Source organism: Neolamprologus brichardi, chromosome 6 (genome assembly GCF_056152115.1).
Source record: "Neolamprologus brichardi isolate AB-2024 chromosome 6, ASM5615211v1, whole genome shotgun sequence".
NCBI classification, from domain to species: domain Eukaryota; kingdom Metazoa; phylum Chordata; class Actinopteri; order Cichliformes; family Cichlidae; genus Neolamprologus; species Neolamprologus brichardi.
In genome coordinates this window covers 21,595,828-21,614,868 of record NC_142109.1, presented here as the reverse complement: position 1 = coordinate 21,614,868, position 19,041 = coordinate 21,595,828, and the positions used below count along the sequence as shown (strand labels likewise).

General features: G+C 40.0%; 1 protein-coding gene across 2 annotated transcripts in view; it reads right to left on the bottom strand.

Annotated features, from left to right (window-relative positions):
• The window catches only part of rab11fip4b (RAB11 family interacting protein 4 (class II) b), a 28,055-nt gene extending 9,719 nt beyond the window's left edge, over nt 1-18,336 (bottom strand). For both annotated transcript variants that reach the window (XM_006787428.3, XM_006787429.3), the window contains exons 1-4: nt 17,876-18,336; nt 5,225-5,475; nt 4,766-4,951; nt 2,319-2,453 (exon numbers count right to left, since the gene is read on the bottom strand). In XM_006787428.3, the coding sequence (XP_006787491.1) occupies nt 2,319-2,453; nt 4,766-4,951; nt 5,225-5,475; nt 17,876-17,953 (650 nt within the window). In that variant the 5' untranslated portion in view covers nt 17,954-18,336. The remainder of the gene's footprint in view (nt 1-2,318; nt 2,454-4,765; nt 4,952-5,224; nt 5,476-17,875) is intronic.
• Nucleotides 18,337-19,041: the final 705 nt, after the last annotated feature.

The window sequence follows — 19,041 nt, the reverse complement described above, 5'->3', positions numbered from 1 at the left end:
GTATAAAAGCTTCAGGAGGATTATCTTCACATTCAGATGAAGCAAAGTTTCATAGACTCTGTAATCCTGAATGACAAAACGATTTCCTTACAGCTAATGTTTCAGTTAAACTCACATCAACTCATGACTCCAAGGTGCCCAGGTCTTAAAAGAAAAACAATCCCAGATCATTATCCCTCTACCTCTGTGCTTGGCAGTTGTTATGAGGCGTTTGTGTTAGTTCAGAGTCTGAGATGTAGCTCTAAGGGTTTTTTATTTTTTTTGCAATTCCTCTTATTTTGAGGTGAATTTATCCCTCCTGGGAAGAATGGCAGCTGTTTTGAATGCTTCTTCTTTCAGAATAATGGACTTGACAGGATTTGGAAACGGCTTTAAAATCCTTCTTAGATTGATGGGCAGCAAAATTGTGTCACTAAGATGCATCACTGCCACAGACCTGAATGCACCAGCCTAGCAAAGTGCCAAAGCCTCTGCTTTTATAGAGGTGCTCACACTTCCTGGTGATCAGTTAATCAGGTGCATTTGATAAGCAGCGCCTGGCAGTTACTTTGCCTCTTAGGTGCTGTGGTATGAGGGTATGATAAGTTTTTCACAGGACTGTACAGAGTGGTTTGAAGATTTTTCCCCCAATGATACACCAGTGTGTAAATGTGTGTGTGAATGGGTGAATGACTGAATGTAGTGTAAAGCACTTTGGGGTCCATAGGGACTAAGTAAAGCGCTATACAAATACAGGCCATTTACCATTTACCATGACTTTACATTCAGTAGAAACAAATGTAAATTCATGTGAAAGGTTTGAAATGTATTCCCTATATATTTTTTATCTACACAAATTGCAAACATATGTTACAGTACAAGACTTTATCTAAAAGCTCATTCAGTCAGTCTGCATTCTTACGTACAAAATTGAAAAATAAACAACAATCATCTGTAGCATTGTTTATAAAACAGAATCCCAAATTAGCATTATAAGCAGGTAATAGATGAACGCATTCACCAATTCAAGCATATTTTTCACAGCCTTAAATTACTTGAATGTATTTGGTATTAAATATAATAAGAGCTCAGACAAAAATCTGAACGTTTGGATAACCTGTTCAATTCTTTACCATTCTGAACCTCATCAAACACAGTCTCTAAATTAATACCCCTTTATTAACACAGCCCTTCTGCGAAGACCTAACACTACTCTGCCTGCGACTGGCTTGTGCTTGTCAGGGTCGGATACACGAAAACACGAAAAATAACTGTATGTGGATGTGGGTGTGTTTTTCAAACGCTGACACAGACGACAGAGAACAGAAGCAGCACGTCTCACAATGCATTCGAGAATTTCAGCTTTGGATTTTATTACATTTCTATTTTGGTAAAAACATTTACCTGCCAGCGTGGCAGCTAAACTTCGGTGATTGACACACCAAATGAAAAAACTATCCGGGTGACAATTTAAGAGCCTGTTTACAAAACATAAAACATTGTCTAAGCAACTTTATGTTGTGCTCAAACGGTTAACCCTTAATGAACTCTGACCATAGGAGAAGAATATAAACAAGAAATTCTTTAAATCTTTTAAGCCTTCTCTATTGCAAAACCTATGAGGGACTAACCCCCATAGAGTCCAACATCCATGTTTCAAATTGTACTCTAAGACATTTTTCTTAGTTTAATTTTCTAAAAAGTGTGCGTCTGCATGCCTGTGCATGTGTGTATTTGTGTTTCCAGGTGGACTGTACAGTTATTAATGGTCACTGCGGATTATGTTTCTAATAATAGTTTCCCTATTACAATGGGCGGTGAGGTAAGCTCAGGAGTGACAGCCTTACATAACGATCAATTAGAGTTTGTGTGTGAGCATGTGGAGAGATGATGTGTTCAGTCATGTGTGAAACCAGGCGAGGAATCATTTAAGACTCTGTAACAATGTGAGATCATTCACATTAAATTACAGTTTAAGAAAAAGAGCCACAGATAACAGTGTCTCCTGGGTCAGTACGATGTGAGTGGATGAATACACTTTAAATTCGGGATAGTTCACTTACGAGTTGACAGCATCTGTTTCTTCTCACGTAACAGCAGGGTGGATCCTTCCTGTCTCTTGTATAAATGACTTATTGTCTTCTATGTTTAGACAAATTACCTGCCAGGATGAATAACTCTAATTTCCAAAGAAATAAGGCATGTGTGCTCTTGTTTCGAAGCTTCTGCTAGTGGGAAATGTGTACTCTGCCTGGGAAAATTGCAGACTACGAAGGATTTTTGGAAATTATTAAATTAGGAGATGACATCACTGTGTGTATGCGTTATGCGTGTCCTACCTGTTTGCTTTCAGGTTTTTGAGGCGAGCATCCAGGTCATTTAGCAGGTTAACCTTTTTACTGCACTGAGAACAGTAGACATCCGTCATTTCTCCGGTGTAATGGTGACGCACCTTACGAGGAGTCTGACCCGCACTATCAACACAAAGACACACAGAAACATAGACACAGTTACTGAAACCAATCAGACCATTTATCAAGAAATAGCGAATGATGCACTCTGGACCTTATTTACATGTAATCATTAGTTATTATTTGGATTATTGCAGGTTATTTACCTTACAATATAAAGCATCTTGACAACTGTTGTTGTTATTTGGAGCTATATAAGTAAAACTGAATTAAATTGAACCTCTTACGAAAACAAAAAATAACAACATTGTTGCCCATCTATTGCTGGATTATCACTTTTAAGGTCTGATCTGAACATAAACCGCACAATCTTCATGTAGTTCGGAATAACTTTGTGAAATCGTGTTCGTTACTCCTAAAAAAGTCAAAACAGTTCAACATTAAGTTTTAAGCATTCCTCTAATCTTCATCTTTTTTTAACTTTAAGATCAATATCTTGACTAGAAACTCGAAATTGTACTTTTTGCAGACGGTTATTCAAATGTCTTTGCTGTGCTGAGCTGTCTAAAAGTTCTTGTAAATCTGGGCCTCATTTTGAATTTAAATCTCCCTGCCAACTCCATTTGATAAGTTTTATCTGCTTGGTATGTGTGAAAGGAGCATGGTGCTGTAAAGCCAGTCTTTCAGCTGGGAGACGTAATCCCATTAAACACAGGCTTTTGATGAATATTAATGTGGCCTCAAGGGCACGAACTCCTAAGCTACAGTGCTACAGTCAAAACTCTGAATAATATGAAGTTGGTACTATTCTAGGACAGAGACTGCACCCTCCCAGTCTGTGGTTCCCTTTGCCCCAAGTGATTTAGTAGGAATACTGAATCATAGCAATAATGAGACACTTACAGAGAGTTAATTCTTTCGAATCACTCTACGTCAAACACATCAGGACATAAAATTATCAATTTGTCATCACCGTTTTGGTAAACCCTTTAGTTTGTGCAGCAATTAGTATAAGAAACCCCAAAAAGCTCAAATAAAATGACTTAATTCAATGTTTGCAGATCTAGAGAGTTTCTTTTGATGATGCAGGCATGAGCACGTGTTTGTGATTTTTTAATGTTCAAGCATTCGACTGATGCAGGATTTCTGGTTCCACATTCGTTCCCATTTCCACAGATTTTAGGCAAAGCAGAGATTATAGGAATTCAACCAACCCCAAGTCTGCACACGGTTCTCAAACAAAGCAAGATCAAGTTGCCAACGAGCCACATGCTACGCGCAAGCTGAATTTTGTTGGTTAAAAAGATGGCTAGAACAGGAAAGAGGAAACCACAGCAGGTTTCATTACGAAGAAAAAGACGAGTGGAAAAAACCCCATCAAAAATAGAAAATAAAACACAAAAAGAAAAAAAGAATGATTCTTTCTCTGCTGCTTCACTTTCACTGTTGTCTTTCCACAACAGGGTCTAAGCTAAAAAGCCAGCAACAGCACAAACATGAACAAAAGTGAGCCAAATTACTGGTTCCTGGCTGCATACCTTTGACACTGCGTCATACAAGAGCGCGCTGTCATATCTGGGGCTGCAAAGATCTGTGCATCACCCGCAGTACCAATACTGTAACATGTCGGGTCTTTTAGCAGACAACTCCACCACAATGAATGTCCAAAACAACACTGTCCATATAAAAGCAGTCAATTGTTGAAATAAGAGTCAACTGGGACCTGATGAATAATAGACTGTAATGAATAAAAGAAATGGGTCACCTACACGTTACACCTACAGGAACTGCTCTGTCATGAAAACTAATGCCGTGAAGCTCCCAGCACACAGTATTTGTGCTGATGTTAATGCCAGAAGAGGTTTGGAACTCTTAAGCTATTGAGCCAGCACAGCGTTGGCGACTTTTAAACACTATGCACCTCAGCACTTGGCGACCTTGCTCTGTAACTTTATGTGTTCTCCCAGTTTGTGGCCGAGTTGCTGTGGTTCCTAAATGTGTCAGCTTTGAATAAATATATCTTACAAGTGATTGTGGAATATGTATAAGGGAGGAAATTTCACAAACCAAGTTGTAGCAATGGTGGATTCCTGTTACAGCAAAATGCTTCAGAGAGCTCTTTAGAAAGACCCATTCTTTCACAAATGCTTGCAAAGGCAGACTCCACGGTCAGGTGCTTGATCTCATATACCTGTCCCAGTGGGACTGAAAACACCCGAATCCACAAAATAGCTACAAGTATGTTTTTTAATGTCACGATTTTCACTATATTGAGGATCACCATTAACACTGAATATAGTTATGAATGTAGAACGTAGTCTTATAGTTGAGTACCCCAACATGAAAAACAATGTTTTTCTTTAGCTCGCTCCCACCTCGAGGGCACAGATGAGCCAAGGTCAGAATAACCGTTGGTACGAGCCTCGTCGTCCAGACAAGGGCTGCTGGGAGTGTAGTCTGGCTCCTCCCCTTCGCCGTAGTCTTCAAACTGCTCCTCGTACAGAGAAGCCGACGAACGTGTTGACAGGTCAGAGGTCACAGAGATACTGGTCTGACCGCACCTGAAGAAAGAGAGGGAGATGTTGGCTCTATAATCTGAAGTTATCTTTATTTTCGATATAAATTGAAATGGAGAAGTTTCTAGCTCAACTTCATCCACTTCTCCCAGTGTGCACAGAGAAGAGATTATAGTCTGAAGATGGTAAAGCTCCTATGTGACTAGCAAACTATGTGAAACAAACTAAAAGACATCTGAATGAACCTGAAAGTGAAGTGATCACGAATCAGTGACAAAAACAGAAGGCGTAAGTTAAAAATGACCCAAGACTGCTTACTTCTCCCCGGGAAAAAAGAGATCCCCTAGCGTGTCTTCCTTGTCTCCCAGTCTGGTGAGCCCGTCTGAGGTTTCCGAACCCTGAGTGCTTTCCACAGCGCTGTCTCTGTCCGATTCCCTCTCCTTGCCTTCGTCTACCACCTCCTCCTCAGGCTCCTCCACCTCTTCTGGGAACAGCTGGCACTCACGGACGGGGTCAGGATAGGCCCGCGTGCACATGATGACCGGACAAACCTGATCCTCCTCAGCACCCTGCAGAAGCCAGAAGGGGACAAGCACAGATTAGCATCAGTTTGAACAAGGCCACACAATTATTAGTAGCGAAAGACAAGATAAACATAATATTTGCCCTGAATGATATCCCAAATGTCTTAAGTTTAAAACATCAAAGTATGATCTTTAGAGTTTGTACCAGAGAATTGAAAGCATTTTTGGACCTCAACTGAACCACCTCCAGGCCTCAGTATCAGAGACTTTTGTGTTTTTAAGCTATCAGAAGTAGAAAATGCATGCATACACACCGGCATCATTTCCATAAGCTTATCTAATGTCAAAACATATATTTCTACATCCCCAAAACTGTCAGTGGAGTTAAAATCTAGACTTTGTTGTGGCCAAGCCATCTGTGAATACCATATTCAGGTATTCTGACCTCAGTTTATTTGGGCCCATAACATTAGAGTTTAGATTATGATCTGAACAATGCCAGACCATAATCCTGCCCCTACAGGCTTGTAGGACAGGCACAAGGCATTATCTGCTTCTCGTCATACTCTAATGTGCCCATCACTCTGGAAAAGGGTAAATCTGGACTCATCTGCCCATGTGACCTTTTCCCATCCCTTCAGAGCAGAATCTTAATGTGCCCTGACAAACTGAAGCCTTTTTCTGATTAATTTGATTGATAAGTGCTTTTCTTAAGGCTAAACAGCTGTTTATTCCCTTTGTACGTGTGAAAATGCTTACACTCGAACACAGTTGTGACTTTACTGCTGATATTTTCTGATTTAATCTCACAAAATTTTCTCCAATTGCGATCATTAAAAAAATAAAATTGGACAGTTCTTAACCTATATTCATGCAGTTTCAGCAACATATTTAAGTTGGGTTTTTTTATCTGACGCAGGCCACTAACGTGACCCGTCTAAACCACAGTAAAAGGTTTTCCATGACAATGTTCATGTCCATGTCTTCTTACAATGAGAAACTACTCACTGCATCACTGAAGGTTAAATAACCTGTTTCCAGTCAAAACATAAGAATCACTGCAGTGATTATCCAGTCGAGGGCTCTCACCTATTTGCTTAGTAGCCACAATGCCCAAGGGGGCAAAACTGTAAAAGGACAATTTAACAAATGAATGATGGAATTGAATGCTTTTATGGGGTGTCTGACATTTCAGGACTTCTAAAGCTGTAACTCTCACGAATACCACCACTGTCAGTTATTTTCACCTTCAGGCATAAAGAGGTCAAACAATTTAACTGACTATATTATGGCAAATCATGGAAATATTTTTACTCCTTTACAGTGCAGAGCATGATAATGTATATAGATAATATACCATAAACCTGCAAGTAGGAAGAATCAAAAATGAGCAAATGCAACCAAAGGCATTCAATGTTTTGCAGTTGTTTATATCTGAATAATGTTTTAAATATTAGACAGTGGAGTTCGTGTTGAGTTCACTGTTTTTAGCAGGGATGTTCAGTCATTTGATTTCCCACTTAGTAAATTCCTTCACTGTGGGAATCATCCTAAGTTCACACCAGGGGGGTCTGGAGGTCTACAGGGGTGAAAGGGTGATGGGCCAGAGGTCATGGGTCTCACTCCTTCTTGTTTCACCCTCCAAAAATCTGGTCTAATGCAACAGAGAACAAAGCCTTATCTCAGCATGACCGAACAGCTGAAACATGGAGGAGCAGAATAAAGAATGAGGGGCAGGTGAAGAGGTGGATAACGAGAAGAGAGAGCAGGGTAAGTAATATGTTATAGAGAGTCAGGAAAATGGAAAAGTGGGTGGGAGAGTGAATAACGAGCTAACGAGGGAGGAGAAGGAATAATGCAACAATGCAATGAGAGACTGGAAAGGAGCTAGCAGTACAGTGTGTATGAGGATGAGATTAGTCAAAGAATGAGCCATGGGAATAAAAGAGATGCAAGACAGGAGGAGAGGCAACACAGCAGAGGATAGTCAGGTTAGTTTGTAACAACATTGCAAACAAAGGATTAAAGAATCGCTGCACCTCTCTCGCTCTCAAAAACTCTATGTGCTTATTGGGATTTAAACCAGAAATAGTGAGGAGCTATACCCAAAGTTTCCACAGAATATCTCCATTGCTTCATTTGATGAAGTGTGATGTAGTGGTGATAACACGTCACAAAGCATTCTGCAGGTTCAAACAAAAGCCTTTCTGTGTAGTGCTTCAATGATGCTTTGGCTTTCTTCCACAGTCCAAAGGCACGCATATTATGTTAATGTATAAATTAGGCCTGTGATGGACTGATGACCCTAACTCAATAACCGTTATGGATGGACGGACTGTGCAAGAGCAGCTTAACGGTTTTATTTTGATGGTCAAAGAGTTTAACAGCTGAAAAATAGTTTAAATCACACTGCATACTGTATAACTTTCCTTTAAATGCTGTAAATAAATTCTATAACAGAAGATAAATGCTGTTTGTACTTAAAAGGTCTTGTGAAAATTACAATGCTGTTATAAAGCATTAATAAACAAAGACTAATTATGCATCCAGTCCACTAAGTCCACTGGAAAACAAAGTTTCAGATGATTATAAAATTATGAGGAAGGATTTTGCATGTATGCTTATGGAGAAGTAAATAAAAAAAGTAGCCGATCCATTTCCAACACAAACTGAGGCACTGCATCGTCACAAAGAGCCAACATGGGGTGTGAGTCACAGAGAATAAAACAAAGGATAAAGGTCTCTTTAGCATTCCTTCCCTGCCGTAGAGAAAGAAACACAGTGTGCGGCAAAGAAGCAGGCAGCCCCACTCTCGGTACTCTGTTCTGCAACAATTCAGAAAACGAACAAGCTAACACAGTGGGCGACGTGACACCTGCTGTGAAGAGACAAGAGAAGGTTTTTCAAATGCTCCTCAGCAGAGGCTGGAAAATGTCAGAAATCACGCCCATGCAAAGAATATACCATCAACACTACAGCGTTATACTGACATTAACTGGAAAGCTTTACTTCACTCGGAACACCATGCATTGTTGTGGTAATAAAGGCGTAATAATAAACTTTGTCCAAAGTAAACATTTTGACACGCTGCCTTTTTGTGTCATTTACATTCATTTTGGTACCGAAATGTGAGACAATATGGGTTATACGCTGAATACAAACCTAAAGATAAGACCAGAGGAAATGAAAGTAACTTGGAGACATACAAGCTGCCAAAATGACAAAGAGGAACCACATGACTTGCCCTTTTAATTAGGTAATATGGTGCATGAAGACAGCATATAACCGACACCAGATCTCCATACAGACATGTACAAAAATAATTTCACTTCATCGCCACAGTTGTGGATACATTTGCGAGATATAACTGTAACTGATTAATGTGCAGAAAGGTCCAATCAGAACAGTCAAATTAAATATGAAATAATGAAAAATTGGTTTGTGGGGCGGGAAACGTAAACTTGCCAAGAGATCATCTTTCGGGGGTCACCAAAACAGTGGATCATCTGACTTCATGTCCTCCTTCACCACAGCCATGAAAGTCATCTGCAATCTTCCACCTTTCCCCATGTTTGGCATCTCCATATTCAACATGCCCCCACCATCTCAGCCTTGCCTCTCTAACCATGTCTCCAACCTGCTCAACCCAAGCTCTCCCTGTGATGTATTACTACTAAAGAGTGTATTCATAATATTCACAATGAAATTAATTTGGTGCCAACGCATCCTCGGCATTCAGTTCATCCAGGAAGATCACGTAGTATCCTTTAGGCTGCAAACTCTTCTAACAGCACTCGTTTGAGGCAAAGACGATGCTGGACAGTTACATCCTACAGTGTTTGTTTCTTCAACCAGAAACACTTTGTACTCTACATGTCACTTTGAGCTACCCTGATGAGACTGCTAAAAAAGTGATGATTAAGGAAGGAGCTTTGCCTATGAGTGCATGTTTGTATGCGTTTACTGAACACTTCTGTTTATACCCGCCTGCTCCAGAACAGCCAGGGGGCTTCAACTGCCAAAACATGAGCCTACCAAGCATTTTGAGTTGCTCGAATCCCTGAAGCAAAAAGAAAAAAAATAAAGCTGGCCTGCCAAACAGCATCTGAACTGCCACTGGCTTTGAACTGACGAACTGAGGATGCCAAGATCTGCTGTACTTTTAACTGTAGCTGTTCGATCTGAAGGCTGGCATGCCTTCACATCTCATTTGGCACATTTGGCCAAAAGAGGATTTTTTTAAAATCCAGATATTAAATGTTTGACTTGACCAAATCAGTCATATTATTCATAAATTATCAATACCTCCCCCCAAAAAATAAACATTAAAAACAATTTAAACAATGTTGTACGCATCCAGCTTCTGCTGTAATACTGCACAGCACGAACGTTGTTATACACAGATCTCAATATTTAAATCAAATAGGAAAAACACTTTCTGATCTCTCCGTGAGCCTGTTGCTGCAGGGTCTGACCCAGTTAAAATACAGACGTCCTATCGTTCCTTTCCTGCTCTTCTCCCAAGCGAGGCCAACATCAGCAACAGAGCAAGATGGAGAGATGAAGGCGAGAGAACAATCAGTACCTTCCTGCAAGGCCTTTTGTTAGTTAAGGTTTCTGTTCAATGCAGGCTATACAGTAAGTGTATTTGTTTGCAAGCTAAAGATAGTTTCATGTGTGTTACAGTATTTGTGTGTATGCTCATCATCCAGCCATCCCTTAGTAAAACCATGTCTAGTAACCATACAGGGTTTGAAAACAAACTACCCAACTACAAACCACTCAGATGTGCTAACATGAAGCCGATTGATTGTCATTTATTTATAATAAGTAGTGTTTTTAAGTATGCCATTAAATGCTACTAAACATTTTGAAATACAGACAGAATTGTGCAGAATCAGTCATGTATAAGAAAAAGAAGAGAATGCACTAATATCAGATATTATTTATATTCACTGCAACAATCTAAGCAGCGAGGAGTAAAGAGATAAGAAGACAGAAAATGAACAGCAGAGAGAAACTGAGAGAAACAAAAGGGGAAAAAATAGAGAGCAACCAAATGTAAATTAAACCAACTAAAATAAGCACTGCTATTTAAATAAACATATAATAATTTTACAATCATAAACTTTCAGCTGAGCTTTGTAGTGACATTAGTTTTTCAGCTGAGACTGCATGACATAATGCCAGTGAGCAACCCTGAAACTCACAACACTGAGTCATGTGCTTTTTGTGCTAGAGTTGTTGAGCAACATTTCGGAAGATTAAGCAATAAAAAAAAAAACACAGTGACATACAAATGATATTACTGCACAGCCATTACCCTTGTAATACTAGAGTATTAGTTACCAGGGAGGCAAACAGTACACAGTAATCTCTCATTACAAAATGAGGGTGTGTAACAGATTATAAGAAAGGAGAGAAACATCCAGATGTGTTCTTGTTATACAATTACACAAAATGTTGCTACTAATATTCACACCCAGCATTTTCCCAGTGTTGTGACCTGAAGTCAAAAGACCCATCCACATACAAGATGCAAAAGCAACGCAATCAGGTAAAATGGGAATAAAGGCAATAAAACAACATAAAAACAGGGTGAGTACAACACAAAAAGATCAACTCTATTAATTATAACTATAGTAAATCATCATGATTAAAGTACACAATCAAACGGTGTTAAAAAAAAAAACATAAACCCAGTCCTAGAGAGGCTTCAGAAGAGCTGAGTACAAGTTTAAGTTTACCTTTGAAAACCTCAACACGCCGGGCGGTGAATCAATGATTTGGTTTCAGTTATCGAGAAAACAATGTACTCACAGCTCTAAGTCTTGGATCCCAAACGGAAGCTTTACATTTAACCTATGAACTTGAAATTAATTTAAAGACGTACAGGAGAGATTGGCATCTTGATTGCATAAAGAACATAGGGATATCTGAACATTCTTGATTTTACTAGAAAAGAAGGAAGGAGGAATCCGGTGGTGGTAAACCTATCTTGGGGTATGCTACAAGTACTGTATTTGCTTTGCCTGGGCAGCAAAGCCTAGCAGAAGAAAGATGCCTGCTGTAGCTAAAGAGGACCGCAGAGTGTTGTTATGTTGGACCCTGAGGCAACAACAACAAGCAGGCAGATCATGAGCAGAGGTGCGGCTCTCTGAGGAGGTATCGACTAAATTAATCGGCGCTTGGTGCTGTTAGCAAGTTTTTGCAAAAATCCAGACTGCTTAGTGACCACTCAGTCCAGGTACCTTATTATGAATTATAAATTGATGACTCCCACAGAATGGTCTCTACATCTTTTTAACCCGAGCAGTGTCAGCGTCAGTGAAGGCGAACGATAGATTTCCCTTCTTTTCAGAATTTGTGTACAGCCTAGTAACATTTCTTTAAACCTCAGAAAGAGCTGTCACAGTGCAACTTTTTCCATTTCAGTTGCTTTCAAGGATGGTTTGTGCTAACAAGATGGCAAAATTGAGATGTTTTTTCTAAAGCAAGTTCAGGACTATTTTGCCTGTAATATTAAAAGAAAAGTCTGGTTACATTTTAAACAAACCGTTAGCGCATTCACACTTTGCCTTAGGCGACAATATTCTCCAAAATCAAGCGTGTCCACTCTGCCTCTGCAGCTGTGCACTCTCATACACATCTTCTTAAAAAAAGTTTGCTGTAAGCACACTGAATGAAAATGAGTCTTTTTCAGTATAATTAACACATGGCTACAATACATCCTTGTGCATGATAAAAGCTCACAATGCACATATGCAAAACACTCACACAAATAGCAACTTCAGTCTCTCATTCAGCAGGTTGGAAAACAACTACAACGTTATTATGACCACAATTAAAGAGATTCACATCTTCTCGCGCCAATTTAGTCTATGCTGAGTGCTGAAGGTCGATACCATTTTAGTGCTGAACAAATCATTAATCTGCTCTTCTGGTAAAGGGGAGAATTATGTGGACAGCCATGCATTTCAAGAATTAAGTGATGTTAAAAGAAGGCGACGACTGGTTTAAACATAAGTCTTGATTCAAGCCGACTGCTTTACATATTTCAATCATTTGAAGTTTAATTTTATTCAGGAGACATTGCAGTTTGTAATGACTTTAAGAGAGTAGGATCTTTTTCTGGGTACCACCCTTTAAGGATATTTAAAGAACATATTTGTGGGATGTCATATGAGCAAAGCCAGATTAAAGGAATTATACGTCTCAATAAGGCTTTAAAAAGGTGTTGTTCCAGCTGCAGGTTTGTGGAATAACTAGTTAGACAGTAACCACCTTTTTGTTGTCTTATTGAGCAAAACAAGTGTCGTGCGGTACAAAGGCTTAACAAAGATGGAGTGCTACGCCACTTTGAAGAGGGTTTGGATGAGCAGACGCACGAACTGCTGTCGAGTGGATCGATCCAAACCGATGAAGCTTTGATTTAGAGTGAGTCAGCAGTAAAAGGACCGGAGGATAAGTAGAAGAGTGAGAGGCAGAATGAAAGGGGGCAAGATGGAAGAGAAAATGGAAAATGGGATTGAAGAGAAGAGCAGGATAGGAAATCCAGACTGAGAGTTGCAGTGTCTCCCTGCTTGCATTTGTCAGACTGAGCCACAGAGATAAGAGGCGTTTCTCTGCAGAGGCTTCCCCCCCCCCCCCCCCCCCCCCGTTTCTCGCTCTTTGTTCATTTTACTCTCTCCAAACATCTATTTGCTCCTCGTTTGTTAGCGCCACAAAAGTATTCACCTAAAACCTGAAAAGTTAAGCTTCCGCTTTGATATGCAGCATTTTGACTGTTGCCGCCTGGTGCTTTGATTACCTTGAGCCTCTGATCTTGTCAGAGAAGCAGCTCTGGTACAGATGGAGTGCAAAAAGGCTTTATAAGAACTTAAAAGGCCACAGTTACAAATAAATAAATGGTGAAATAACTTGTTAGCAACTAATAAAATGATCTTTTTTGTCATTTTTTTAAACCTTTGTTCGATGATCATCTTTGTAGCCTCATTTTTTTGGGGGGGCACAAAATTATCACTAGGTTAATCTATGAAGCAAATAACCATTTGGTATTCCTTGAGTTGATGAGAGACAGTTGCAGCCACGCCTACATGTATTCCTTAAACATCTGCTCTTTGTGTTTAATGTGCATGTTTCTGCCTGTGTAACTGCCTTACTCAGATTCAACAGTAAGCATTATTCTTCCTGAATCATATCTGACTCATGTTTAAACTCCATTTGTTTAGGGCAACGCTGTTTGAAATGCTGTGTGAATTAAACACACAAATACACACACGTCTAACTGAAATGCTGAAACATGAGGAAACCATGAGACTCTTTACAGCCTCACTGTCTTCTTGCTCATTCATCACTAGGCCATAACCATAACTGAAACATGGGGGGAAAAAAGACGTTTGTTTCAGGTAGCTACTTGAGTTACAAGAAATGCCACACTGGACAAAGGACACTGTAGGGAGAGACTGCAGATGCACACTGGAGACTCTGTGGAGGTACGTTCAGTGAAACGCGAACGGCCCTAGAGTTAAAACACTGTGCACGTGTCAGTATTTGCTTCTGTATTTCTGAATTGACTGAATGAAGATGAAATCAGATTCAGTTTAGACGGTTCAAGGTATGTTCAGTTAATAAAAACAGGGAGAACCTGAAATACATCCCATGATTAATGTGCCAGAGTTCATTGTGTTCATAAATTTGAGAACTGCATGTCTGTAAAGTGACAAAACAGTGAGGACAAGCAGCTTGTAAAAACAACTGCTATATGATTCTGATCAGAGTTAGTTATATTAGTTTTAATTTTGAATTGTTAGTTTTGATTCAGTTGAGTTTGAAGTGTTTTAGAGCGACTTGGCTTATCTCAGTGTATTTATTTATTTGGTTGAAAATGTTTAGTTTTGGTTTAGTTTTTGTTGAAGATGCACTGATCTGATATTTGGATTAAATATCGCTTTGACTTGAAAGACTAAATGACATGAAGGAAGCTAAGAGCAAGGGAGGAGCAGTTTGGTGACGTTTCAAGTGACTCAATTTTATTTTTATGTTGGCAGATGCTCTCATTTTAACTTCAAGCTTCAGTCAGATGATTCAACATGACGGAAAAGTTTTTACTATAGCCATGTAACACAGTTTTTATTCTACATATAGTAGGGTTGTCAAACATAAGGCCCAGGGGCCAGATTAAGCCTGGCAAAGACTCCAGTCTGGTCCACTGGATGGCTTTAGAAAATGTGAAGGAGGGCACAAATATTGAACTTCAATGTATTTTCATAACTTTTACAACTTTTAAAAGGCCTTCCTGATTGCCATTCACTCTGCACCAAAACTATAGATAAACAATAAAAATTAACACACTGAAAAGTTCCTGTTTTTTCGCTATTTTCTATAGAAATTTCTTTTTTCTTTTTTTTTTTTTAACAATTGGTCCACTGGGGCAAAAAATGGACATTACTTAATGTGACACTTGTGACTGTGATACATTGAGAAAACAGCCACAGGCTTAAATGTTTGCAGTGGCAACAGTATATAAACTCTTATGGAAACTTAATTAATGTTATGCCTTGTAGTAACATCAGCAGGCTACTCGGCAACCATCCTAACATTTGACTCGGTGTCAACTCAACAAAATACAACGTCAACAATTTAAATAAACATCTGCCATCACCATGTCAACACGTTCAAAATTAATGAGTTTATGTTTAAATACATGGAATGATTATTTGGTTTCGGTATTTAATTGGGTATCAAAAATCGATCGTGCAGTTTTAATTGGTATTGGTGCAAACTACTACTTTCCTGGTATCCTGACATCCCTTTTTTATCATCAGGCTGGGGGTTTTTTATGGACAGGAAGACTAAAATTAAGGATATCAGTTTAGTTTTAGTTAAATGTTGCTTCTCACTGTTGCTGGTGACACTGATATTTACCAATAAAGCATGTGTGTTGGTTTTCAAACACTTCATAATGATAAATAATAATAAAAATATACCTTATATATAATGACAATGGTATAAAAAGCAGGCCCAATTTGAGCAATGATTAAAGCCCAGTGACCGTCTGTTTCATCTTGAAAAATGAAACTGTTAAAATGAAAATAGTTGTGTAAGCATCTGTCACAATAATTTAAGTTTAACCCAAGGTGTATGTTATGAGGAAGTGCATTTATGAGAAGCTGTCACACAAAGCGGGTAGATGTGAATTAGCTCACTTGCCCTCGGTCTTGTTTGACATGTGCTATGTGCTCCTGCCAAACAAAACAAAGAAGTTGGCATTAGCTGGCAGAAGTCATATCAAAATCATGCATGCTTTCCTGTAAGTACTGCAGTCAATGACTGTAAGAGATGCGGCAACTTCAAATGACTGCTTTATCAGTCTAAAACCCAGAGATATAAAACAACAAGGAGAAAATAATTACTCTCAATCATATTTTTATCCATTATATACTTAAATAATTAATAAACCATCAAATCTGATGACTGTTTCATCTTTTTGTCCTCAGCGTTGCAATCCACTGATGAATGATTCCCTTGAATTATCATCGTCACCAACAAAAAGAGAAGTTAGTTATCTTTCCCGAAAAGAGGAAACACTGACTCATTTGGAGTTTTACAAGCACTTAACACTCGCTGTCCAAATTACTGTTCAGGTTCGTTATTTCACAGCTTGAGAGTGTTGTGTCTAGAGTGTTTTATGAGTCATCAAACTCGCATCCAAAGAAAAGAAGGAGGGGAAAAGGACACCATCCTTCTTCAACATAGTGCATTGTCTTTCTCTTAACTGACAGCTTGTGAGCCCACTTGCTGTCGGCTATTGAACGGAGGCATTTCAGCGTGCTGTTTGGCAGACACTCAGCAGGTGGTCTAGCCCCTGTCTGCCATAGGCGGTTGCATTAAAACCCTATTATCTGTTTTTAAAAAGTAACTTTAAAACACTGGTAAATGGTGAGAGCCAGGGGAGCTTCAGCAGCATTCGATTAATATTTATTTTTAAACCTAGAGTACATGATCTCAGTGACGAAGAAGCTACAGTATGAATGGTCCTGTTTAGATAATTGCTTGTTTTGTCTGTCGATTGTTGTGTCTTTTCTCCCAGTAGCAGTGTGTTAGAAGGCCCGGAAGAAATTGTGTAAGAGGAGTGACTGTGACTCCTGGAGATTAGCTTTCATTCACCGAGTACAGCTCAGAACTGCATGTTAATCTAGTTATTCTAGTCCCTGAGAAATACAGGTGCACTGGTACAAATACTTGGCTATGAGACGGTTTTGGTGATGGAAACAAACATCAAATCACTGTAAAAAGCAAATGTGTTAAAGTGTATGCCCTTAAACACATTTGTCTTTTCAGTAGAAAGATCTTCGGAGAATGTTTTCGTTTCTTTTGATCCGGGGGAATCGACAGCCACTTGTCTGCTCAACTAAGAGAGGCCAAATCTCATTATGTAACGTCCAGTCACAGAGCAGCAGGTGTATTCAAAGTGACTAGAGAGTCTGACGTCATGTATATGTTGCCACTGACAATAGAAATAAAACTCCCCTTGCCTTTCTATTTTTGGAGAGTTGAATAAATACGCTCAAAAGTTACAGCAAACACGAACGTGTGCAAAAAAATATCAGGAAGGATTCTCCATGTATTTTAAGTGTGCTGTCTTAAATAAATCATAGCATTTGCAAACAATTTAAATGTATAAAAAGAGAAGTTTGTATATGTGCAGTGGTCATGTGACAGGAAATCTGTAGTTTTGTGGGATGTTATTAATGAACTTTGGCTCATATCAGCTGATGGGAATTTTTAAGTATGAAATGCCGCAAAATGATGATGATAATGATGATGATGATGATTAAATAGATACATTTATTTGACATTTATAAACACAACTGTAGAAAACAACTTTGTCACATTTATCTGCTGTTCTTTCCGTTTCTTTCTTTCTTTTTTAAATAAACTACACCTGGACATTCACTTCACATGTCTTTTCATCCCTCTCTCTGTCATTCTCCGTGTCTCCTTCCAGCTACCCTAGTTTCCAATTAATCCCATTACCCTCAGGGAGAGATGCTGGGATGCAAAGGTAGCAGAGGGAATATGACAGGAGGAGGGGGGAGACAGGAAAGCAGAGAGAGGAAAAAGAAGAGAGGAGACAGGAGTGTGCAGGCATGACACCAACAGCTGAGCAACACAGACAGGCAAGCTGTGAGGCAGGGTCAACTGCGTGCAACACTCACATTCAAACACACAAACCGGGGGACAATGGACCGCCGCTGAAGCATCACCCCCCTTAACTCCCCTTTAACTCAGCTGTCTTTCCCCCAACGCGTAAACTGCTTTTCTTTCACTAAACCCCAGCTTCTCCCTGCGGACCTCTTTCTGTGTTTTGTTCTCATTCTGTCAAGTCATCTTTTATCACCCTCACATTTCAGCAGGCTTGCTGCACTCCCTGGTCTCTTACCCCGTTAACTAGTGCGGGGAGTCCATGATCGGCAGTCTCCCTCTTTCCACCAGCCAAACCGTGTTCCACTGAAGTCATCCACTCGCCCTGTTTACCAGGGCTAAGTCCGTTGTCTTGGCTTTCACGCGCACAGGTGTTCCCTTCAAAGGCAAGCGTGAGGGCAGGAGGGGGGGAGGCGGAAACGACGGAATAGTCCAAAGGGTGAGTCCCCGGTAGTGGTATAGTCCACGGAGAGGCAGAGGAGCGAGGCAGGCTGTGTCTTTCTCTTTAAAAACACTGCACTGGCTTTTCCCGCACCAGCGCAGACTCTCTCTTTTGACGCGTGCACGCGCAAACACACACACACACTCTCTCTCTCTCTCTCTCTCTCTGCACCTCACACACTTTCTCTCGCTCACTTGTTCGCCGGCTGACTCGCATTCACACAGCGAGAGCTCGGATCGGGCAACAGTTGTTGAATTCATGGCCCCTCCTCCTTCTCCTCCTCGCTCCCTCCTCCTTGCAGGTGGTCGCTTAGCAACTGGCTGCTGTGGGCGGGGCTTGTGAGAGTTCTCACATTGCTGCACACTCGGCTCTCGGCTGCCGCCCACTCAGGCTATATTTGCATATGAAGCCCGGCCTGCCTAGAAGTCGGACTCCCAGTGAAGAAGAGGCCAGTGCATGTGTGGGCTGTGAAGAGTGGGAGGAAGGTGACGGTTGTCACTAAAACTGAAACAGTTTGCATTCGGTGATGCAGCAGGTTGCATGAGATAGGTCAAAAACACAAGATGTGCTGGTTAGTCATAGCGGAAAAGAAGATCAAATTTAACACAGGAAGCATGAGTGAGAAGGAGGGAGAGGATAGAAAAGAAGCTGGAGGCACTGGTTGTTCATTTCACTTAATGAGGTCAGGAAATATCTTGGCTGTAATGTAATTTTCGAGCAGAGGAGCAGACAGCAGATACAATAAAGTGATTATATGATAGAAAATTAATTTTTAAGAAAAAAAACCCTCACTGAGTTACTCAGTTCTATGTTGTTAAACAGAATGTTTGGGGGGCTGGTCAGACAAAACAGCCATTGTAGGCAACATACCTCATATGGCTTGGGCTTCAGAAAAATCAGTGTAGGTGACTGACATGTTTGCATTTCATTTATGGGATGTAAAGAAATAAAGCTTGGCGGCA